Consider the following 25,210-nt stretch of genomic DNA (forward strand, 5'->3'; position numbering starts at 1 on the left):
AAAGAGAGAAAGAAAGAAAGAAAGAAAGAAAGAAAGAAAGAAAGAAAGAAAGAAAGAAAGAAAGAAAGAAAGAAAGAAAGAAAGAAAGAAAGAAAGAAAAAGAAAGAAAGAAAGAAAGAAAGAAAGAAAGAAAAAGAAAGAAAGAAAGAAAAAGAAAAAGAAAGAAAGAAAGAAAAAGAAAAAGAAAGAAATGATGCAAAGGAGCCTGTGCCTTCCGGGATTTGAGGCTGAGACTGTAGCGCTCGCTTAGAGCCGGGTGAAAGCAGCCAAGGGAGGAGGCGGGGCTCGGGCAAATTCCCCTTCCACCTTCCCCCACCCTCTCTTGTAACCTCTGTTGGGCCCCTAGCTCAATTCCAACTTTTACTGCGGCCGCTCTCCAGCCATTTGCAGGACCCAGAAAACTGCAGCCGCTGTTACCAGAATGGTGATCCGTGTGTATATTGCGTCTTCCTCTGGCTCTACGGCGGTAAGGAGGGTGGGGAGCCCACCTTCGTTGTTTTCCTACACACCAGTCTTCTGCTGCCTCAGAAATGTTAAATTGCAGAAGTTCGTCAGGCAGCTTCTCTTTCAGAAGACTCTCCCACCCACCTCCCCCTCCCCCCTTCCCTTTCTTCCCTTTGTTGCATCGATTTCGTTTTAAATGGAGTTAGCGTTGTTTGCTTTATGACGTTAGGGCCACGTTTCTTCTTTAAAGGAAAAAGAAAGCTACCGAATTGTGGTAGATGAGAGATGGCGGTATTAGGGATAGATGAAAAAGTCAAGTAAAATTACACACTTGTGTGTTTCAAGAGTGGTTCATTTGACATATGTGTTCCAGGTGAGGGGCAGGAGTGTACATCCGTGAAGGATGTAAAGCATGCTCTAATTGATGACTATTGAGTGGAGGCCTACTGAGCTATTGTGATTATTTTCAGAGAGTAAGACTTCTGTAATTGGAGCTATTTTTTGGGTATTTAGGAGAAGGTGTTTAACTTCAGCCTAAAGGGTCTGTTAGAGTAAGACAGAATGGGAGGGGAAGTCGGGATAATGATACAAAATTGTGGATTTAAAAAAAAAATTACATATTGTCTCTTATTTTGACTTTTCCTTCTCTTTCAAAAGATTTTACTTGTAACAGTTCCTAATTGTTTCAAATAAATTGAGAAATGGAAAGAGAACTAAAGAGTGGCTTCTTGTATAGTGGTAGACTGGAGTTGCTGTTTAGTCAAATGACAGAACATCCCCTCCCCCCTTCACATGCTCTTAATTTATAATAAAAATTTTTCAGCAGCTATGGGTAGCAAAAGGATCAATTCAGGTGAAAGCTGAGTATTTAGCCAGGATACATGAAAGTGTCTCTGTTTTTAACAACTCAAGAGAAAAGCCAACAATGGCAAGAGCAGATGTGTGGGTTCAGGCTGTAGGATGTAGGAACCTCCTCCTTCTTCTGAGCTTTAGAGCAACAGCTTTTCTGTTTTTGTTTTGTTTATTTACTTCCTAAGAGAGTTTCAAGTAGAATTGAAGGCTATGTGAAATCATAAGAACCTTGACCCTTGAACTTTTCTCTGGCCACCATGTGTGGGTGTGTTTAAACAGTTTTGAAATAGAATACTTAACTTTAAATTTTTTTAGAGCGAGTTTAGGTTAAAAAAAGAAAACATTTTATATTGCTCTTGAACCTCACTTTTTGAGTTTCTTGCCTTATTTTCCGTATATATTAATTATGTTATTTCAAATTAATATTTGAGTTGCTCGGAGTCTCAAGTCCAATACAATGATTGTAAAATTTTAAAGACTAGCTTAATACCCTTAGTTAAACCCTTAATTAGATTGAGCTGATCAGGAAGTTAGTTTCACTTTGGGTGATAAGCAGTTTCAACACTGCTATTTATTCTTTGCCTTCTTGTGCTTCTACCACTCCCCCAGAAGCAGATTCAAGATGAAACTCATTTCAGCATTTCTGTTCAAGTTAAGAACTGTACCTCTTCTTTGTTAAGACGTAAGTTTCTAAGAGCCTCACAAATGGCTGCTGTCTCCTAGTATGTCCATTTTTTGACTCCATTTGTGAAAAGTATGAAAATAGGAAATATTTATGCTATTTGTGTTTTGTTTCAATTTTATGTTCTTATGTGTAATTAGAGATTTGTCTGTTGTTACAGTAATTATACTTCTGATGAACCTGCTATTAAAATTCTACTGCATATTGCCAAAATAAATCCTTGTTTTATTATAATCTTACAGTACTTTTGAATATTGCTAAAACAGCATAAACTGAGTGTACCTCAGAAAAAGATCCCGTATACCATAAATGGGAACACTTCAGTTTGAAATACTAAGGGTTTTCCTTTAAGATTGATGCCATGTTGTTTTTAAGACATGATTTAGAAATGTTGTGGCAAACATCATAATGGGAACCCAACAATTGCACAAAGTGAGATATTCCTATAAGTGACTAATTGTAGTCCTCTGAAGAACATTTAAGAGACAGTTTTTGGTTTCGGATTGGTAATCTCTGTTTTCTGACTCTAATAGTTGTCATAAAAATAACCAATATTAGATGTTTTATCAGGCAGGGTAGGATCCTTGAAAACTGAAAGACAATATTTACTTATTCTCTCATTTTTTCAAGATGCCCATTCCCTCATAGCCTGATTAAAGAAAAAATTTTCAAACTTGTACTTAATTCTGCCCCAATATGGAGGAGTAGCACTTGCTTCTCAAAAGTTTAGGAATGAAAGCAAGTATGTTGATTTTTGCAGTGAATTTATTGATAGAAACAATAATAATGATAGTAAAAACATTTAAGTGTCAGGTACTATCTAATTTTTTTCTTGTCAATTTCTAGTCCTATGAATTAAGCACTATGATTACCTCTATTTTTAAGGTAAGGAAATGTAGGTTCAGAGATGTTAAAAAGCTTTCTCAAGGTCACACAACTAGTCACAGAGCTTGAATCTAATACTAGCTGTTTGATTCAAAGTAAATATGTGTTTAACCATCAAGAAAAACATCCTTTCAGTGATGCCTTATAGCTAGGAGGAATGAGGAGATAAATGTCAACATGAAGTGAGAGGTATGGAAATGAGTAAGTCCTTAAATGGAAGAATTGTCTGGGTATAAACATATAGGGTAATAAAAAAAGGAGCTCTTGTAAAAGGGGAAGATAGTTTGTCTAAAGGTGAATATCAGTAAGTGGGGTAAATGACTATTCACTCAAACCCACATGGATAGAGAAGACGTGTACTTTTGGAACTGGTCTTTCATAGGTCAAGGTATAAAAATTCAGGTCTTAATACCATTTCATTTTAGGGAAACCATTTAATGGGAATGCAATTCCCAAGTTGTCTGTCTATAGGAAGTAATTTCTACCTATTCACAACTGCTCATGCATGTCTTAACCCACTGTAATGCAGTAGTATACAGCATGGTTTTCTTTCTTGAGATTGCAATACTCTTTAAGTTCATATTTAATGGAAAAAGAATTAGTAAGCAAAGAGCTTATATGGCTTAATAAATTTCAATAACTTTTTTCTGATTTTTCCCCAGCTTTATTGAAATATAATAGACAATTAGTTGCTCATATTTACAATGTACAATTCAATGAGTTTTTTCAATTATAGTTGGCATACAATAATATATTAGTTTCAGTCATATACCATAGTGATTAGAGCTCAAGTGATCACCCCACTAAGTCTAGTACTCTTCATCCCCCTTACGTATTTATTACATCGTTGACTATTTTCCTTATGCTATACTTCATATCTCCATGACTATTTTCTTACAAAATATGGTTATATTTCTTAATTCCTTTGCCTTTTTTCTCCATATACCCGATCCCCCTCCTGTCTAGTAGCCCTCAAAATGTTCTCTGTATCTATGAGTTTGTTTCCATTTTTGTTGTAATTTTTTAAATTTTGTTCTGTATATTCTGCATGTACATGAAATCACGTGGTATTTGTCTTTCTCTATCAGACTTACTTCATTTAGCACTATGCCCACTAGGCCCATCAAGGCAATATCTTTTTCTATCCCCTTCTTTTTAGTCTGTGTGTGTCTTTTAATCTGAAGTGAGTCTCTTATAGTCAGCATATGTAGGGGTCTTCTTTTCATTCAGCCAACCTATCTTTTGGTTGGAGCATTTATTTCTTTTCCATTTGAGGTAGTTGTTGATAGATATGTAGCTATTACCATTTTTATTCATGATTTTGATACATATTTTTTTCTTCTTAAAAAAGTCCCTCCAACATTTCCTGTAATACTGGCTTGGTGTTGATGAATTCCTTTAGCTTATATCTGTCTAGGAAGCTCTTTATTTGTTCTTCGATTCTAAATAATAGCTTTGCTGGGTAAAGTATTCTTGGTTGTAGATCCTGGGTTTTCATCACTTTGAATATTTTGTGTCAAGCCCTCTGTCCTGCACAGTTCTTTTGAGAAATCAACTGCCAGTCTTATGGGTGCTCCCTTGTAGGTAACTCACTGCTTTTCTCTTGCTGCTTTAAAGAGTCTCTCTTTGTATTTAACCTTTGGCACTTTAATTATGATATATTTTGGTGTGGGCCTCTTTGGGTTCATCTTTTCTGGGACTCTTTGAGCTTCCTCGGGTTGTATGTCTAGTTCCTTCACCATATGAGGGAAGTTTGCCATCATTATTTCTTCAAATAGCTTTTTCAGTTCTTGTTCTCCCTCTTCTCCTTCAGGTACCCCTATTACTCGGATGTTTTTGCACTTAATTTTGTCCTAAAGACTCCTTAAATTATTATTATAGTCTTGGCTTCTTTTTTCTTGCCATTCTGATTAGGTGTCCCTGGCCTTCCCCATTCTCTATATTGGTGGTTTGATCCTCTTCTTCATTCACTCTGTTAATTCCCTCTAATATACTCCTCATCTCACATAATATATTCTTCATTTCTGACTGGTTACCTTTTATAATTTCCATTTCCATTTTTATGGTTTTTCTTTTCCTTGTTAAAGTTCTCACTGAATTCATCTACAGTTCTCCTAAGTTCATTGAGCATCTTAACCAGTGTTTTGAACTCTATATCTGTTAGATTGCTTGACTCCATTATTCCTGGATCTCTGTTTTGTTCTCTCATATGGTTTCTGTTTCTTTGTATTCCCATTTGGGCTGCCTTTCTATGTCTGTTTCTATATATTAATGAAAGCTCTTAAGGCTCCCGATCTTATTAGCATGGCTATATTTAGTAGGTGTCCAGAGGCACAGTCCTGAGAGGGGTTCAACAGCAGGCCAAGTTTAGCCCCAACCTGTGTCCCTCTGGGGCCACCTGCTAAGATTCAGCAATCAATCCACAGATGCTGTGCTTAATAGTTGCCTCAAGATGCCATTCCAGAAGCCAAGGTCAGCTGCCACCAGTATGGGTCTTGGAGCTTGCTTAGTAAATTGCACCAAGGACACAACTGGATATGGCTTGGGTAGGGTCCTGAGTTGGGGGAGGCAGAGTTTCAGGGAATCCTCTGGGTGGAGTGACCTGCGTTATCCAGTTTGATGATGCATCAGCTATGGCGGGGCTGAGTCTGCACACTGGGAGAAGATGGGCTCCACAGAGGAGCACTGGATACCGCCGGCACGTCTGTACAGAGTAAGTCTACCCTCGGCCCTCACTCCGACAACTCAGTGTCCCCCTATAAGTCCTTGGTGCCCCCAGTTCAGCCAAACCAGCACTTGTGCTCAGAGCAAACAGGTCCATCACCATGAAAGTCCGCTCTCAGACACGGCTCCTTTAAGAGGCGTCTGCAGCTGCTGGCTTGCTGCTGCAGCAGCCTCTGTCCCACTCAACTGCTCAAAACTGGACAGTCTCATGTCCTTGCTCCCTCCTACCTTCTCCCTTTGCAGGGTGATTTCTTATTTATCTCCCTAATTGTAGGGCTTGTTCATCTAGATTCCAGGTGACTGCTTGCTGTTTGCTGCATGTTTCTGTGACAACTTTGATGTGATCATAAGAGCAGATGAACAAAGCCTCTGTCATCTATGCCATTTTGCCTTCTTTCCTAAATTTCAATAATTTTTAACAAAAATCAACATTGGCTTTTGGTCCATATTACTGGAGTGATGATAGCTTGGTCTTAACTGGTTTGGGAGTTTTCTTCCCATACTTATTTCCTTCAGATTCATAGAGATCTCCATTTCATTGCCTCTGTGCATTCTAAGTGTGCTTGGTGTACAAATTTTAAGGCTGTGGTAGATAGATGATTTCTGAGGATTTCATTTATGGAATAAGTTTTGTAAAATGAACTCTTTTATAACAGCTAAAACATGAAATAGTTAAAGTTTGGATTGTCCATATAACAAATGAAATATATGTAATTTTCCTCTGTGTCATGATTCAGTGCACACATTATAAAAACAAGTGAATAAAATGAACGTTTGTGATAACCAATGCGCGAGTCGCTAGTCACAGTATTTTCCTCATTTGAATAATGTGGATATAAAACAACAAGCCACAGTTCTTTATCTATAAGATTCTCAAGTAATTGCATCTTAGATGACAGTATTTTTGCTGCTCTGTCTCTGTATTTATAAATTGAACCTTGATTTGATGTTTGCTTTGGTCTTTGCTGTAGCTTCCAAGGTTTATTTGAATGCTGTTAAAAGCTATTCCTAAAACACTTAGAAGAGCAAAATCAGAAACTGCCCATCAGATGACTATTTGGATGTGCATTTTGGATGCTCTGCACAGTGAAAAATAGGTAACTTTTACATGGCAAATGTAGGAACTCAAGATCAGTGACTTCAGCTTGCCCTCTATTTGATGACTGATTTCCTAAATTTCATAGCAACGATGGCAAAGCTTTTTGAATAGTTTGGCCCAGCTTAAAGAGGCTTGAGAAACACAGTTATCATTTATGATTCTTGGACATTTAAAAAGGTACTCAAAAGTCAAATGGTTGTAAAGAAGAATTTATTGTTTAAGTGTAGTAAAATATTCATAATCTGTTAGGAGAGAAAGATAAAATGAATTCATCTATAGCTCAAAGACTAGTTACCCTACTGAGGGGAAGAATTTTGATCAATAAACTTGAAGGTCAGTACTCCCCCTGGAGGATATGAAGCCTCAGACACAATCGGGTAGAGTGTACTAGATCTCTGTAGTTAATCTCTAAGTTCTTTTCAAAAATATATATTCATTTCTACTTTGAAGCCCACCAAGAGGCCTTTTAAACCCAGTACTTGATTACTTCCTCCAATCCAGACCAAGATTAAACAAACATACATTCAGAGAGAAGGGGCAACTCATTTATGATGGCTGTTTTTAGTAGCATGAGAGGCAAAGCTTTTTACATTTGGCCAATGGGGAAGAATTCTAAGAAAGGAATTATTTTTTAGCCGAGTCCCTCATATGTTGGCTTTATTAGTTTGTTTGTAGTTTTGTGGATTGCCGGAACATCAGATAAAAATTGAATATAAGTTTAAAAATATGATGACAAATTCAAAGACTGTATATTTAAAAGCATTCAGTATCAGTGCTGCAAGAATTTTTTGTTTTATTACTCTTTCATTAACACAACTAATCAAGATTTTCCTTAATAAAACTGTTTAACCAAGGGCACATTTTTAAATAGCCCTCGTTCCACATGTTGAACTTTTATGTTTTTGATTCTCTCCTAAAAAGTATCTTCGTGTGTCTATAGACCAACATAATTACAAGGTGGCTTTTTATGATTCTATAAATCTTCTAAATTCATCAGCAAGGCAGTACTACTCTAGTCTTTGAGTACTGTCCCTTTGGTTTAGTCCTTTCAGAAAATGAGACCCTATCAAAGAGTTGGAATGGAAGCAAATATTTTTGCTTAGGGGATCTCTAACATTGGGTCAAGACAAATAGAACTTCACCTTTTATACACCAAAAAATATTCATCTCATTAACAGTTATAACTGTCAAAGAATCTATCCACATAAGGACCACCTGTGAACTGTCCCAGAAAGATTGTAATCAATCAATTTTCTTTTAGTAAACACTCCAAAGAAAGAAATATACAACCTCCCTTAGTAATATGCTGCAGTACTACTTTCTATTACTTGTTGTCCGAGACTCTGGGACTAAGATTGTGGAAATTTGGTTGACCAATGAAGGGTTCCTTTTTTTTTTTTTTTTACCTCTTTTTGTGTTGTGAAGAGGGAGGTCAGATTTTTGAAACCATGGAAGCAATGGAAATAAAGCACTATATGATATGTAGAGATCTACCAGTTATCAATTCAACATATATTTCCTAAATACTGCTGATAAAATATTCAGCTCTGTGGGGAACAAATTCTTTGTCCTGAAAGAGCTCACAACCTGCTTTGTTTTGGAAAGCTTAAAATAGGTTTGATGGTTTTTTTTTTTTCTCTTCTACCCCTTTTCTTTTTTAGGAAGCATGCTGGGTATTCTTCATGCCTATAGATCAGTACAGTCTAAGATCATGCCATAGGGATTATTCTCATATATTGGTAATTTCGTGAGACTTGTGGTTTATTGAATTTAAATTAATCTTAAAATCTGCATTTTAAACATTTAAAAAATCAATAATTCTCTGAAGCCCAAGTAGTAGGCATTGTTCGTTTATGATAGTTGATGATATTAAGAAAATCATAGGGTATGGCTTATATAAGACCTAATGCAATACTTTTAGACATTTTCAATTTCCAAAATAATATTTTGTTGTAAAATTATGAATTATACTGCTTACTGTTGTAGAGAAAACACAGCTGTTTTATAACTCTGAATTGAAGGCTATGACTTCTTCATGTTGTTTAATAGGAATTTGTTTAGAATCTTTCCCATCATTAGTGTATAATAAACAAGGAAGCCCTGGATCGGGGAATGCAGACCTTAGGATAATAGGTTAATCTCTATGCTTTTTTCCTCTCTGTAAAATAGAAGAATTGACGTTATCCTTACTTCCTACAAGTGTTAGATTTTTAAAAATATGTTTTATAGGAAGTGCTTTGAGATCCTTTGAAATAAAACAATATTCTCATTAGCAACCCAAAATAATTTGTTAAAACTGTTAAGGCAAAATGACCTTTCTATTTTTTTTTTAATTAGAATTTTGTGTTTGTTTTTAGTAGTTCAAGATTAGGTTCCAAGAAACCTTGGGTCCTTGTTTTGTTTTGAAATACTAACACTGGCACAGAAGAGAGTACTACCTAGTATTTCTGTTCCACTGAAAATGAATTCTTCTCTTTAGGAGAAATATTGTGGACTCTGGTTTGTGTTCTCTCTTTCTGCTCTTCCTTTCTCTTTTTCTTTCCTATGCCCTTGTAAGAATAAGAATGCACAGTGATCGGCAATTAGTTGAATGTGATGTCTTATAACAAAGATGTTTCCCAGAGAAGATATATTTTAGACAGGAACATAAGGTATTAAGAGAAGGTTAAACAGAACCTTCAACTCTGGAAAATAGGCTGATAATTCTGCTTGTGACATTCACATTTTCAAATTTGAGTTGTTACATATATAGATTTTTTGTATATTTATTATTGTGTTCTGGAAAAAGAATCCTGTGCTATTGAAAATGATCACATTCTTTTCATTGATAATCTTTTTCTTTTTGAAAGATTTCCTCCCCCCAATCCATGTCTTCTGAATCTTTTAGTAGCTCTTATATTTACTTGTAAAATATTAAAAATCTACTCTCTTTGGCTATGTTTCAACTATTTCTGGCAAATTTGCATTAAATTTCACTCTCAACACCATCCTAAATTATGAACAAATTTTATGAAACCCTACTGTATATACTTCAAATATTACTTTTTAAAAGTATACTGTATGAATTAGGAAGACAAGTTAAGGCACAATGTACGTACTTAATTGAAAACCACATAGTTGGAGGCAAGACTGAGAGTGAATCAAGAATAGCTATTAGAAGGCATTATTTCAGGTCACAGTCTGTGAGATTAAGATTGTTTGTATTTACTAACTTCATTTTATACAAAAATCTTATTTTGAGCTTCACTTATGATTCCACTGCATTTTTCTTAAACTTGATTTTTTGACATAGTGTAATAAAAAGACCACTAATCATCTTTTGTTCAGTCATTTTTTTCTTTTTTGTCAGTAGTCTGTTCCTTCTCTTACCTCAACTCTAGGATTGGGAACACAGATTTTTTTTTTTTTAATTAAGGAAACCATGAGGGGTGTGTTATTATAGTTTCTGCTTGGAGATTGCTGACTTAAAACTGGTTCAACTTCAGTCTTTTCTAAAGAATATAATGGATCTGAGAATGACCTGTCAAATTATCGCATAACTAAGTAAAGCTGAGGCTTCCTCATAAAAGCCTGAGGTAAGTTCTGGCACTCTCAATACCAATTCTATTAATTTTATATAATTAAGAGTAAGGAAACACTATGATCCTAGTTGGACTGTTTAACCAAAATTATGGGTCACTACCAATTAATGTAAGTAAAGTCAAGGACTTGGAAAGAAGAATGCCGTACCTTTACCTAAGTGCGAGCAGTGAATTATTTTTTCTTCTGAAAACAAGTTTCTTTTTATTTATACACCTATGTTCAGCTCAGGGTTCTTTTGTATATTCTTGGGTGAAACCTGTGGATTTGTAAACATTAACCGAACGTTTTTTTCTATGGAAGATTTTTTTTTTCCCCATAATGAATGGGATTATGTTCATAATGTTAAACTTGATAAATATGAAGGCATGACTTAGGAATCTCAACATCCATTTGACAAGGTATATATTTCTGAGAACTACAGGCTAAATCTCAGCTGAATTAAATTGATACTTTATCTTTTATTGGGAGAAAAAGCAACCATTCACTCAATTGTCTCTGAATTTTTTCTCTCCTCAATCCATTTCACCAAGAATCCCCATATCAGCCTTCCTAAATATACTTTAATCTTCTCCAGAAAACACCTGCAACAGTGTCTTTTTATAATCCAGTAAAACTTTGCATATTTTTATATCATTACATATTATATTGTAATTTTGTGAACTCCTTGGGCTCTGGGACTTTGTTTTGTTCATCTCTGTTGTATTCTCAGACTGTAGCACAGTGCTCAGTCCTCAGAAAGTATGTAATGAATACATTTTTAAGGAATTAGTAGATGCATGAATGAATGCATGCATGAATAAAGCACTTGATTTATCCTAGACAATAGTACCTGTGAACTCATAGATTTAGTGTGCTTATTACCTATTTTTTCTATTACACATAAATGTGAACACATACAATTAAATAAACATTTTTATTTATGTACTAAAAGCCATCAGTGAAAAGCACTGCACCAGAGGAATGCTTTGGTCCAGACATCGAGACTTACTACTTCCTGCATGTGCCAGGTATATCCTAACCCCTGCGCCTTTGTTCCCAAGTGTTTCTTTTACCTGAGTTATCCTTCTCCTCCCATTCCACAGGCCTTGGTCTTATCCATTTTTTAACCCTTACTTGCTAATGAAGTCTTTCTTGGCTACTTTAGGTAGTTCTCTATACCCCTAAACTCATTTGGCACTTATTTTCTATATGTTTTTGAGGGATGCTAATCATATTGTCAGTTGTCTTTTGTGACTATGTTCTTTAATTTATTTATATTTTATTTTATAAAGTTTATTGGGGTAAATTTATATAATACAATTATATAATTTTCAGGTGTACATTATAATTTGACATCTATATATTCTATTATGTGTTTACCACCCAAAGTCCAGTTTCCTTCAGCTACCATAATTTGATCCCCTTTACCCACTTCACTCTCCCCCTCCCCCCTATATTTGACCCCCTTTACCCTGTCTACCTCCCCTCTCCTCCCCCACCCCTTACCCTCTGGTAACCACTAGTCCATTGTCCATATCCATGAGTCTCTGTTTGTTTGTCCTGTTCATTTGTGGCTTTTAGGTTTATATCTCACATATGAATGATATCGTGCTATTTTCAACTTTTTCTATCTGGCTTATTTCGCTTAGCATGGTTATCTCGAGGTCCATCCATGTTGTTGCAAATTGAAGTATTTCATCTCTTCTTATGGCTGAATAACATTCCATTGTATATATGTACCACAGCTTCTTTATCTAATCAACTATTGTAGGGCACTTCGGTTGCTTCCATGTCCTGGCCACCGTGAATAATGCTGCTATGAACATCAGTATGCAAATATCTTTTCGGATATGAGTTTTCAAGTCTTTGGGGTAAATACCCAGTAGAGGGATTGCTGGATTATATGGTAGATCGATTCTTAGTTTTTTGAGGAACCTCCATACTGTTTTCCATAGCGGCTGTACCGATTTGCAGTCCCACCGGCAGTGTATGAGGGTGCCTTTTTCTCCATGTCCTCTCCTACATTTGTTATTACTTGTCCTGTTGATTATAGCCATTCTAACAGGTGTGAGATGGTATCTCATTGTGGTTTTGATATGCATTTTCCTAATAGCTAAAAGACGTTGAGCATCTTTTCATATATTTGTTGGCCATTTGTATGTCCTCTAGGGAGAAGTGTCTGTTCAGGTCCTCTGCCCATTTATTGATTCGATCTTTTGCTTTTTTGTTGTTATTGAGTCATATGAGTTCTTTGTATATTTTGGATATTAGGTCCTTATCGGAAATGTTGCTTGCAAATATATTTTCCCATTCGGATGGTTGTCTCTTTATCTTGTTGATGGTTTCTTTTGCTGAGCAGAAGCTTTTTAGTTTGATGTAGTCCCATTCATTTATTTTTGTTTTTACTTCTCTTGCCTTTGAGGTCAAATTCATAAAATCCTCTTTAAGTCTAAAGTCCTTGAGTTTAGTACCTTTGTTTTCTTCTATGCATTTTATTGTTTCAGGTCTTATATTCAGATCCTTAATTTATTTTGAGTTAATTTTGGTGTGGTGATAGACAACAGTAGTTTCATTCTTTTGCAGGTGGCTTTCCAATTTTCCCAGCACCATTTATTGAAGAGGCTTTTCTTTCTCCCCTCTATGTTTTTGGCTTTTTTGTCAAAAATTATGTGCCCATAGAAATATGGATTTACTTCTGGACTTTCGATTCTGTTCTACTGGTCTGTGTGTCTGCTTTTCTGCCAATACCATGCCGTTTTGATTAATCGCTTTGTAGTATAATTTGAAGTCAGAGTGATGCCTCCAGCCTCGTTCTTTTTTCTCAGTACGGTTTTGGCAATTCAAGGTCTTTTTGTGCTTCCATAGAAATCTGATGATTTCTTGTTCAATTTTTTAAAAAAATGCCAATGAGATTTTGATGAGGATTGCATTCAATCCGCATAATGTTTTAGGTAATATGGTCATTTTAACTATGTTGATTCTTCCAACCCAAGAACACGGAATATCTTTCCATTTCTTTGTATCTCCTTTGATTTCTTTTACTAGAGTCTTGTAGTTTTCATTATATAGATCCTTCACATGTTTTGTTAAATTTATTTCTAGGTATTTTATTCTTTTTGTTGCAATAGCAAAAGGAATTATTTTTTTCCACTTCTTTTTTGACACTTCGTTATTAGAGTATAGGAACATTATGGATTTTGAACATTGATTTTGTATCCAGAAAAGTTACTGTATTTCCTTTTTGTTTCTAGTAGTGTTCTTGTGAAGTCTTTAGAGTTTTCTCTATAGAAAATCATGTCATCTGCAAATAGTGAAACTTTGACTTCTTTGTTTCTTATTTGTATGCCTTTCATATCTTTCTCTGGTCTGATTGCACTTGCTAGGACCTCCAGTGTTATATTGAATAACAGTGGTGATAGTGGACAGCCTTGCTTTGTTCCTGATTTTAAAGGGAAGGTTTTTACTTTTTCACCGTTAAGTATAATGTTGGCTGAGAGTTTGTCATATATGGCCTTAATTATCTTAAGGTACTTTTCTTCTATATCAGTTTTGTTATGTGTCTTGATCATAAATCGATACTGTATCTTGTTAAAGGCTTTTATGCATCTATTGATATGAATATATGATTCTTATTTTTAAAATTTTTTACGTGGTGTATCGCATTAATCGATTTGCATATGTTGAACCATCCCTGTGCCCCTGGGATGAAGCCCACTTGATCGTGGTGTATAATCTTTTGAATATGTTTCTGTATTGAGTTCGCTAGTATCTTATTTAGGACTTTTGCATTTGTGTTTATGAGAGATATTGGTCTGTAGTTTTCTTTTTTTGTGTTATCTTTACCAGGTTTTGGTATTAGAGTAATATTGGCCTCATAAAATGAATTGGGGAGTATTGCCTCCCCTTCTATATTTTGGAAGATTTTGAGGAGGATAAGTATTAAATCTTTGAATGTTTGGTAGAATTCACTGATGAAGCCATCTTGTCCTGGACTTTTACTTTTTGGTAGGTTTTTGATGATTGTTTCAATATCCATACTACTGATCAGTCAGTCTATTTAGATTTTCCAGATCTTCTTGATTCAGTATAGGAAGATTGTATTTTATTAAGTACTGGTCCATTTCTTCTAGGTTATTAAATTTGTTATTATATAATTTTTCATAGTATTCGTGCATGATCCTTTGTATTTCTGCAATGTTAGTCGTAATTTTCCCTCTTTCATCCCTGATTTTGTTTATCTATGTTCTTTCTCTTTTTTCTTTAGTGAGTCTAGCCAGGGATTGTCAATTTTATTAACCTTCTCAAAGAATCAGCTCTTTGTCGTATTTATTTTTTCTATTTTTTTGTTTCCAATTTCATTTATTTCTGCTCTAATTTTGATCATTTCTTTAGTTCTGTTGACTTTAGCTTCATTTGTACTTCCTTTTCTAGTTTTTTTTTTTTAAGATTAAATATCAGATTGTTTATTTGACCTCGTTCTTGTTTTTGGAGATAGGCCTTTAATGATATGAACTTTCCTCTTATGACCACTGTTGCCATGTCTCAAAAGTTTTGATATGTTGTACTATCATTATCATTTATTTCTGTGTATCTCTTCATCTCTCCTTTTATTTCTTCTCTGACTTAGGAATTCTTCAGTAGTATGTTGTTTAATCTCCATGTATTTGTGTTACTTCTTGATTTCTTTTTGCAGTTGATCTCCAGTTTCAAAACAGCATGATCAGAGAATATGGTTGGTATGATTTTGACCCTCTCATATTTTTGAGGCTATCTCTGTGTCCCGGTATGTGATTGATTCTTGAAAATGTTCCCTGTGCACTAAAGAAGAATGTAGAAGCAGTTCTTTTGGGAAGAAAGACTCTATAAATATCAGTTATGTCCAGTTTATCTAATGTGTCATTTACAGATGTTATTTCCTTATTAATTTTCTGTTTGGATCATCTGTCTATATCCGACAGTGGAGTATTTGGATCGCCTACTACAATAGTGTTTTGGTCAGTTTCTCCCTTTAGTTCTGTTAGTAATTGCTTTACATATTTCGGGGCTCCCTGATTGGGAGCATAGAGTCATATGTTATGTCTTCTTAGAGCATGATTCCCTTTATCATTATGAAGTGTCCCTCAGTATAGTTCTTTACCTTTTTTCTTTTGAAGTCTATTTCTTCCGATATTAGTACCGCTACTCCTGCTTTTCTCAGAATGCCATTTGCTTGAAATATCATTTTCCACCCTTTAACTTTGAGTCTGGATTTGTCTTTGGACCTGAGATGTGTTTCCTGGAGGCAGCATATGGTTTTGTGTTTTTTTTTTTTGATCCATTCTGCAACTCCGTCCCTTTTTATTGTTGAGTTCAGTCCATTTACATTTAGAGTGATTATTGAAATATGAAGTCTTTTTATAGCCATTTTATCTTTGGTTTTCTAGTAACTTGGCGTTTCCACTGCTTCCTTGTCTTTGTGTTTCTGTTTTCTTTATTTTGGTTGGCTTTTGTGGTTTTTGTCTCTGGTTCTTCTTGTTTTATGTTATATACTTCAGTTCTGAATCTTTGGTGTGTGGTTACTATTATGAATATGAAAAGGACAGTTATATATATACAGTCATCCATTTTCTTCTGTGTGTGCCTTGTTTCCATTCCCCTTTGTGAATTTTGATTAGAATCCTCTCCTTTTCAGTCATTATTTTCTCAATCTGTCCCTGTGTATGCTGAACGTGCATTACTATCTTGCTATAACAATTCTCTTCTTATTATTTAAGCTTAAAATGCCCTGTTCTTAGTAAGGGTTACACTCCTATGCTTCTATTTGCCTGATAGTCATTTTACTCCTATTTATGCTTTTTTTTTTTTCATTTTGTTTTAGGTGAGCTGACCCCTTTTCGTATTTCTTGTAGTGCAGATTTTGTAGTGGAGAATTCCCTCAATTTTTATATTTCTGGAAAGCTCTTTATTTCTCCTTTATATCTAAAGGAGAGCTTTGCTGGATATATTATTCTAGGCTGGTAGTTCCTTTCGCTTAATAGTTTAAATATTTGATTCCATTCCTTTCTGGCTTGTAAAGTCTGCGCTGAAAAGTCCGATGATAACCTAATGGGTTTTCCTTTATAAGTTACCATTTTTTTCTCACTGGTTGCCCTGCGAATTCTATCTTTGTTGATTTTTGATAACTTTAATACAATGTATCTTGGTGAAGACCTTTTTTAGTTGAGATAATTGGGTGTTTTGTTGACTTCTTGAATTTCAAGCTCCAGCTCATTCCTTAGATTTGGGAAATTTTTATCCACTATTTGGCTGAAAATGGTTTCTAGTTCCTGCTCCTTTTCCTTGCCTTTGATAATGCCCAGTATTCTTATGTTTTCTCTTCTGATGGTACCAGCTAATTCTTGCATTTGTCTCTCATTATTTTTCATTCTTCGGTTTCTCTCTTCTTTCTTCTGATTTATTTCTAGGTTTCTGTCTTTGAAATCACTGATCCTTTCCTCCATTTGGTCGACTCTATTTCCCAAGCTTGCTATTTCATTTTTCAACTCTTGCGGTGTCTTTTTAATCTCCAGAAGATCTATTTTGTTCTTTTTGAAGGTCTCGATTTCCTTGCTCTGCTTATCTAGTTGTTTTCTCAATTTCTGAAATTGTTGATATGACTCGTTTCACAACTCACTGCGTTTTTTCAGAAGTACCATCATGAATTTTCTGTCATTTAAGTCACATATTTTATGTCTGTAAGTTTATTTTCTGGAGATTTGTCTCTTTCCTTCTTAGATGCCTTGTCATCTTGGTTGTTCATAGTGTTTAATGGACTGTTTCTCTGTCTGGACATTAATGGAAGTGTATTCTGCTTTTTTTTTTTCCAGAAAGAAGATTTATTATATAAGTCTCTCTTTATCCTGCTGCAAAGAAGGTGCTTTTCTTTTAGTTTCCAGTAGGTGGTGTCTAAACCTCTTGGATCTGTGCTTTATATCAAGCCTAATAATGCTTTTTAAATTTTCTTGTAGATATTTAATCACGCTCGCTACCTTCGGTTTCAGTCCCTGTCAGTTTCAGCAACAGTCTCGGCTGCATTTGCTCAGATTCCCCTGGGGTTCTGCAGTGATTGGTCTCAGAGGGTATGGGAGGAGGGCCCTCTCAGTTATGAGTTGGGAGCTGTGGCTCAGTCTTGGTTTTGCAACCGGGGCTGGTAAAAATTAACTGTTGTTTCTCTGCGGTCCCATCCTGCTTCTCTGCCTTCTGCCCTGGTGACTGGGCCCTGCTGTTGCCTGAGTGGAACTCACAGCACTTGTAGGAAGGGCTGTTCAGGGAAGTCGCTGCACCTTCTCCCCTCCCCCTCCTCCTGCAGGGAGTTCCAGAGGCTTTGAGAGGTAACTTCAGTCTCAGCAACGTTTGCTCAGATTCCCCTGGGGCTCCGCAGTTTTTGGTCTCGGAGGTTATGGGGGTAGTGTCCCTCTGGGTTGGGTGTTGAGAGGTGCAGCTCAGCTTCGATTTTGTAACTGTGACCAGTAAAAATCAACTGTTGTTTTTCTGCTGTCCCACTTCTCTGCCTTCTGCCCTGATGATTGGGCTCTGCTGCCAGCCAGCTGTGGGGAGCTCACAACTTTCCCAGGTAGGGCTGTTCAGGGAACTCGCTGCTCCTTTTCTCCTTCCCCTCCTCCTACAAGGAGCTCCAGCAGCTGCAAGAGGCAGCTTCTTTATTTCTTCCAGTCCACCACCCGACACCCTGAGTTCTGACATGTGGTAGCTCTTATGTGCAGATCCTATGCTTGGATGTGCTGGTATGCAGTTTGGGTGTTTTTTGTTCAGTTTTAGATGTTCAGCTTATTGTTCTTTCAAGGGGAGAGATCTGAGAACATCTCTCACTCTGCCATGTTGCCCAGAATCCTTGGGACTATGTTTTGATCACTCCATTAAACTCTTTGAAGATAAGAACTATATCATATATCTCTTCATTCCTTAGCCCAGAAGAGATGTTCAGTAAATGCTTATTGATCAATTTCTTTACTTTTCTTTACAATGTTGCTGCCTTAATAAAATAAGCCACATTAGTGTAAGATTTTATGTGGAAGGAGTTGTATGTATTGGCAAAGTCTAATTCTAGATCTATAAAATGTTCTTGGTGAACTTGAACTATAGTCCAATGTATCCAACATTTTATTCAGTGCAAATGTCCTTTTTTACAGCCTTTTATGTATTTACCTCCATTGATACTTGTAGTAATTCTTCAGATAGATTGTTCTATTGTTAGACAAATATTGTTAATGTCTACTAACTATTAAAAACTACTGCTATTAACTACTAAGTTAGTATATACAACTTCTAGTAATTCTACAAATAGGTTGTTTCATTGTTAGATAACTCTAGTTATTAAAAAGAATTTTAAATTAAGCCAAAATGTGGTTCATTCTAACCTCTACCCTGTGGTCTGATTTTGTATTTGGAAATAAATCTTCTCCTTATTATCAGAGCCCTTCACATAAGATGACCTCTGTCATGTCTCCCGGCAGTTTTCGGAAAGGAGTTTTTTAATATCTGTCTCCAGACTAAATATTTCTAATTCTCTCAAACATTCCATATTTTGCATATATTTTATCTCTTTTACCATCCTGGTTGCTACCTTCTAATTTGAACCTCACTAATTATTTAATAAATTTTTAATCCTGAAACCTTTAGTGATGATATTCATGTTGTCTGTAAATATACTTTTAAAATTCTGATAAATTCAATAAATTTGAATAAAAGCATATTAAGAGAAATGGTGTGTTCAGATTGTCCTTGTGAATGTGAATTATAATTAAGTGGAAAAGTGATTTTCAAATTCCCTATTTTCTGTTAGGATAAATTGAGGAAGGGCATTTTTGTGATCCTTGGACTACTCTGGCTATATTAACTGGGTGAATTCATTGGGTAAATTTACACAGGTGAATGAATACCTGTGTACAATCACAGTGGAATTATTATTGGGATTAGAGCCAGTTGTGGTAGACAGAGTATAGGTCTCCCAAAGATGTCCACATCTTAATCCCTGGAACCTGTGACTATGTTACCATACATGGTAAAGGGATTTTTTTTTAAGGGAAAGATGGAGATAAGAGAATGAGTGTCAGGTTGATGCCATATGAGAACAATTTCACAGACTTTTCTGGCTTGAAGGTGGAGGAAAGAACCATGAGCCAAGAAATGTGAACAACATTTAGAAGCTAGAAAAAATGACAAAATGGATTCTTCCTAAATGGAGCCTCCAGAAAAGAATGCAGCCCTGCCAATACAGTCATTTTAGCCCAATAAGACATGTTGGATTTCTGATCTCTAGAAATTTAAGATAATAAATTTGGGTAAGTTTAAACCACTAAATTTGTGGTAATTTGTTATGGAAACTAATATACCAATGTTCATATTAATAGTCTCAGTTTTTCTTGACATAATATAGATAATTAAAATAAGAAGTTCTAAAATATTGCCTATAAGGAAAAGGCAAGATAAGATTTCTATGTGGAACAATTGAGCATTTTCTCAGTGATCTCATTTTGCAGTTGTCTATATAAGACTGTGATTAGTGCCCTGGAATATCTAATCTGGCATCATAGGAACTGTGCCTGTTTGCTTATTTTGTTGAGAAAGATACATCACTCTGGGCACAGTCAATATTTTGTGAATTGTCAGTATAATTTAATCTCCATATAAACACTTTCTGAGTATATAATATAGATTCAGAGACAGCTTAGCAGAAGGAATCAAACATGGGCATATTTTAAAATCTAATCCCAGAGTTTTTCTGCCTCAAGAAAGACTTTAAGCAAGTTTCCCTGCTTTTCTATGCCTAAGATCTTTGTGAATAAACAACTGTGTCACATCTCTCATATTAAAGGCAGTTAACATATTATGTAATTCTCTTATTAGTTCTTTTCAAAGCTTTATGAGGGTGATAAGCAATTGGATATTTAACTGACATGAAGGTTGTTAAGCATCAGTGAATGACAGGGAACTAAAGTATGATGATATTAAATGACTAGTCCTGGCTTTAGAGAAGTAGTAGTAGAGTGAGGATTAGCATTTTGCTGGTTTCAATGAGCACTATTTTTAGATTGTACTGTATTTCACTATAATAAGTATATCTGATCTAGGTGGTGATTTATATCATTCATGGTAATAAATTTTGATCTGAAAGGAACTTTTATTTCATCTTGTCTAAACTCATTTCATACATAAAACAGTTTCAGAATGATAAAGGGACTTGATCAAAGTTACACAAGTCACTAGTGACACCACTGGGAGAAATATGCAGTTTTGCATAAATTGCTGATATCAAAACTAGATCTTTGTAATTAAGATGGGATCTCTAGAATTAATTTATCTATAGAGGTAAATATATTTTTGGGAGGTGGGGTGGAGTGAGGCAGGGATAAGGAGTTATCTAGTTTATCTAGATTTTTTCATTTGAAATACTTGAACTCACTAGATAATTGCTAGCCATCCCTTTCACTTATGGGTCTATAAACTTGGCTTTTACTATATATCTTGGTCTACTGATAGCCACTTGAAGCTAGAATTTAACAAATTTTTAAAACTATGAAAACGTTTGCTGTGTTGCAAATTAACTCTAAATACTTCTTTATATTTTCATTCTTATTATATGTTTTCCAGAAGAACACTTTTATTTTAAATCACAGCATTGATAATTTGTTTTAACAATGTGTAAGGGAGAGAAAGGGAGGGAGGGAATGACAGGGAGAGGGAATGAGGGAGGGAGGCAGAGAGAGGGAGAGAGAGACAGAGACAGAGACAGAATGAGTTATTTGTTTTGCAAGAATCCCACTCACACAGAAAACCAATAACAACCCATGGCAACCATATAGCTGTGGGCATGTCATCCTTGGCATAGTGGATGAGGCATGAATGTGCTTGGGTTTGGTTTCATCCCTGAGGTAGGCTGAATAACCCCCAAAGATATCCAGGTCCTAATCTCTGGAACCTGTGAATGTTACCTTATATGGCCAAACAGACTTTGCTGATATAATTAAGTTTAGGATCGTGAGATGGAGTGATTATCCTGGATTATCTAGGTGAACCATACATGTAATTACAAAGGTCCTTATAATAGAGAGGCAGAAGAGGATTTAATGACAGAAGTGGAAGTAGGGGATGTAATGATGGAAATAAGAGGTTGGAGTGATGCAAAGAAGGGGTCATGAGCCAAGAAATGCAGAAACTAGAAGAAGGAAGGAAAACAGAATCCCCTCTAGAACCCTCAGAAGGAACCAGCCCTGTCACCATCTTGATTTTAGTTCCATGAGACTAATTTCAAACTCTGACCTCCAGAACTGTAATAAATCTGTGTCATTTTAAGTCACTAAAATGTGGTAATTTGTTATTGTGACAATAGGAGACTGATACAATTACTGGCTCTGCCATTGGACAATTCACTTACCTCTGTCACTGCTTTTATTTTTCTTAGTTAAAGTTGAATTTCACATTGCCTGTATTACAGATCTCTCAAGGCTGTCCTGAGTGAATTTGTAAAGTTGTACCCGAAATAAATGCTTTGGGCTTTTCACAACAGTGATAATCATTGTACAAAATGGAGGGCCAAAGGCCAAATGTTGAGTAGTTATTAGACCCCACATCAGTTAGAAATATGGTGCAAATTGTTTAATTACTTCATGGATTTAAAAGTGCCACATTTTATTTTGATCTGAAGGAGATCACCAGAGCCATTGCTAGAGCAATCAATTACTCTCTTGTTTATGAGTTCCATTTTATCTTTCTACTTAGAAACAACTAAAATGTTTCCTTTTGTATATTTTCCACCACCACCATATGCCCTTACTCTGTTGGGTCTATTTCATAACAGAGAGACTATTTCATTGCTTGCAAAACCCTTGGGGTCTGAATCTATGTGAAGAATGCACAAAAATTCTTGAACATACTATCAGATGGGACTGTTGACAGCTTCCTAGCCTAAAGGAAACCAGTTGTCTTATGTTTTTTACTTTTGCTTTAGAAATGACTTTTTTTTTGCTTGCTGTCTTGATAAGTGTCTAAAAGGTACAATGCTTTCATTTTCTTTTTAAGATTTAAGTAATAATGCCATTTTACTTGCAAATGCTCTTTAGATCATGGAATTAATTGTTTTTAAGTTCTCCTGTATATGCTTTAAATAACTTAACCCAAGACTGGCTGAGTACAATGAATGGTGAACTAATGCCTGGAACATTAGCCCACATGATAACATACTTCACTCATTTCTTGGATTTCTGTACTCTCTAGCAATTTACAGAAGTCATTACAAAATAAACTGTGATCATATAGCTTCATATTCTCTCATCTATTTCATCAAGCAGACAATTTAGATTAGGGCTCTAGAAAAAACAATTACAGTGATTGTACATAAATACATATAGACCTTTTCTAATGATAGTTAATATTAATGTGTTTACAAGGAAAATAGTCCATTTTAACCCATTGTATAAGTTAATCCATTTTACTTTGTTCATATTGTTTGGGTATATACTCTAAATTCTTTTTTTTTTTTCAACAAAATAACATTAAGTGTGACACAAGAGCGACAGCTTGTGAGCTACATATAGGATTTAGAGATTTTAAGATTAGCTATTACTGAAGTTTGGACGTCCTGAGTGGCCTTTGTGGAATGGTGTTCCTGTTTTGAAGAGAACATAGATAACTGGGTAACTCTTTTTAAATGAAGTCTGTGATGCATATTCATCTCTGCTACCTAGAATTCATTTCCAGAGGCTATGGAAGAGGTGTAAATGATGAAATAACACAGACATGTGGTATAGTGGAAAGTACACTGGATTTGGAGTAGGAAATTCAGAGTTGAGTTTTAGTTCTACCATTCATAGCTATGTTATGGGTCCCTTAATTTCTGTGAACCTCAGTAATCTCAATTAGAAAATGAGTATACTAATACTTGTCCTGCCTATTCCAAGAGGTTGTTGTAATGAATGAGTGACTATATATTCATTCTTTTATTCATTCATCAAGTATATTTTGAACATTTTCTATGTGCTTGGCTCTGTGCTAGGCCCTAGGGATTCAGCAGTGAACAAGATTGACACAGTCCCTACTTTCATTAAATTTAATTTTGATGGAAAATGCAGATATTAAAGAAGTAATCATAAATAACTTTGTAATTACAACTTGTGATTTGCACCATGAAGGAAGAGGACAGTGTTTAGTATGACAGCATAACAAGAGACTTATTTTAGATAGTGTGGCCATGGAAGGTCCCACTGTGGAGGTGATAATTAAGCTTAATCCTGAAGGAAAGAAGGAATAACCAGGTAGATGACATATAAGAAAATGAATATTTCAGGCAGAGGAATAATAATGGCAAAGAGTTAGAGGAAGAAAATGAGCTTGGCATATATGAGGAATATAGGTGATCCCTGATGTGGCCAGAGCAAATTGAATCATTTGAGATAAAATTGAAGTAGAAGTCAGAAGATAGATAGTGCCTTGAGAGCACAATGGCAAACTTTATAAAGTCTAAAATTCTCCAGAAGTTTAATGTGGTGATATTATTGGTACTACTGTTATCAACATAATATCCCTGAGTTATTTCATCCCTGCAATGTGTGGTCCTAACTGACTCTTGATGCATGAAGATAAGCCTGTGTATTCCTTTATTTGTATTTTGACTCTGAGCCAAATGGGATGAAAGCTGGGTTCCCCTCACTTGCCTTAAGATTAAAAGTATGCATCTGCAGTTCCTTTTCCCCAAATAAGATTATTGGTCCTTTGGAGTTCCTAATTAGGTCATAGTAGGTTGAAGAGTTTTAGCTGTTTGTACTTGTAACATCACCAACTTCATATGTGTAAACTGAGTAAAGAACTCTTGAGAGACAGAGAGAGGGAGAGGGAGATGTGTCACTAGAAGGTATACTTCTTTATATAACACTCTTCAGATAAAGCAGGAGGTTAGTTTTCCAACTAGTTTCTAGAGGAGATAGAGGTTCAGGGAGAATTGCACATCACTTATCATCTGGACGTTGAAGTGGAAGACTTCATGGAACAAAAGCACAGTAAAGTAAAAAGTATCCTTAGAAATTAGCTATTTTAAACCCCTCATTTTATATATAAAGAGCTGCAGCTCAGGGACCAGACTCCAGGTCACCAAACTCCCAGGTCAGTGCTTTTCAGAACAATGTTTTGATATGTTAAAGTAAGGCAAATATGTTCACTAGTTGATGGCCTGTGACTCTTTAGGAAGAGAAGATAGAAAAACCATGTTGGATTGCCCTTGGAAATTTTTCATATAGAGATATATTTAAATATTATTTTAGTAGAAACCTGTGAACACAAGTGTTATTCATGCTTAATATTTTAGGAAAATAGTTTTCTGCCAATAAGAATGACACATTTCACCAAACATATATCTAAAAAGATTGATTTATAGATGAAGTTATATTTGTACATTTGGAATCAAAGGGATATTCATCACCCCTAACTCCTTTTATAATTAAAAACAGCTGTGAAACGTAATGTTATTAGGCTTTTTTCAAATGAAGAGAGTTGAATTTCATTTTCTATATATTGTTAGCTTTTGAAGATATTGGTATCTGCCATTTGTCATTTTTAGAATAGAGAAATTAGGTTATAGTTTTGGACACTTTCCTTTTTTTAATCATTTTCATCTGAACCTGGGGCTGTAAACAAAGTAGTACACTTTACTATCAGGTTTTTCCTTCTGTTACAAAGCAGTTGACTTTTCTCTATAGCTGATTATAAGGGGGATTCCTAACTTATATCAACTGCCAGAAGTTATTAATTTAACTGAATTTCTCTCTGTTAAAATGGTGATGATATTGTCAATTTTGAGATGAACTAGTCAAATTTTTGCTGAAAAGTTTAGTTCAAACAGTATCCAATTTGTGCAAAATTAATGTGTGCTAACAGTTTTCAAAATGACTTATAAGTTTTAGAATACTATATTGGTATAATAAACACACACAGATATA

The 25,210-nt window shown here is 35.3% G+C and overlaps 1 protein-coding gene across 1 annotated transcript in view; it reads left to right on the forward strand.

Moving 5' to 3' along the window:
* Positions 1 to 304: 304 nt before the first annotated feature.
* The window catches only part of SH3BGRL (SH3 domain binding glutamate rich protein like), a 67,906-nt gene continuing 43,000 nt past the window's right edge, over positions 305 to 25,210 (forward strand). Inside the window, exon 1 of the mRNA XM_011382475.2 lies at positions 305 to 466. Coding sequence (XP_011380777.1) covers positions 422 to 466 — 45 coding nt within the window. The 5' untranslated portion in view covers positions 305 to 421. The remainder of the gene's footprint in view (positions 467 to 25,210) is intronic.

Source organism: Pteropus vampyrus, unplaced genomic scaffold, assembly GCF_000151845.1.
Source record: "Pteropus vampyrus isolate Shadow unplaced genomic scaffold, Pvam_2.0 Scaffold477, whole genome shotgun sequence".
NCBI classification, from domain to species: domain Eukaryota; kingdom Metazoa; phylum Chordata; class Mammalia; order Chiroptera; family Pteropodidae; genus Pteropus; species Pteropus vampyrus.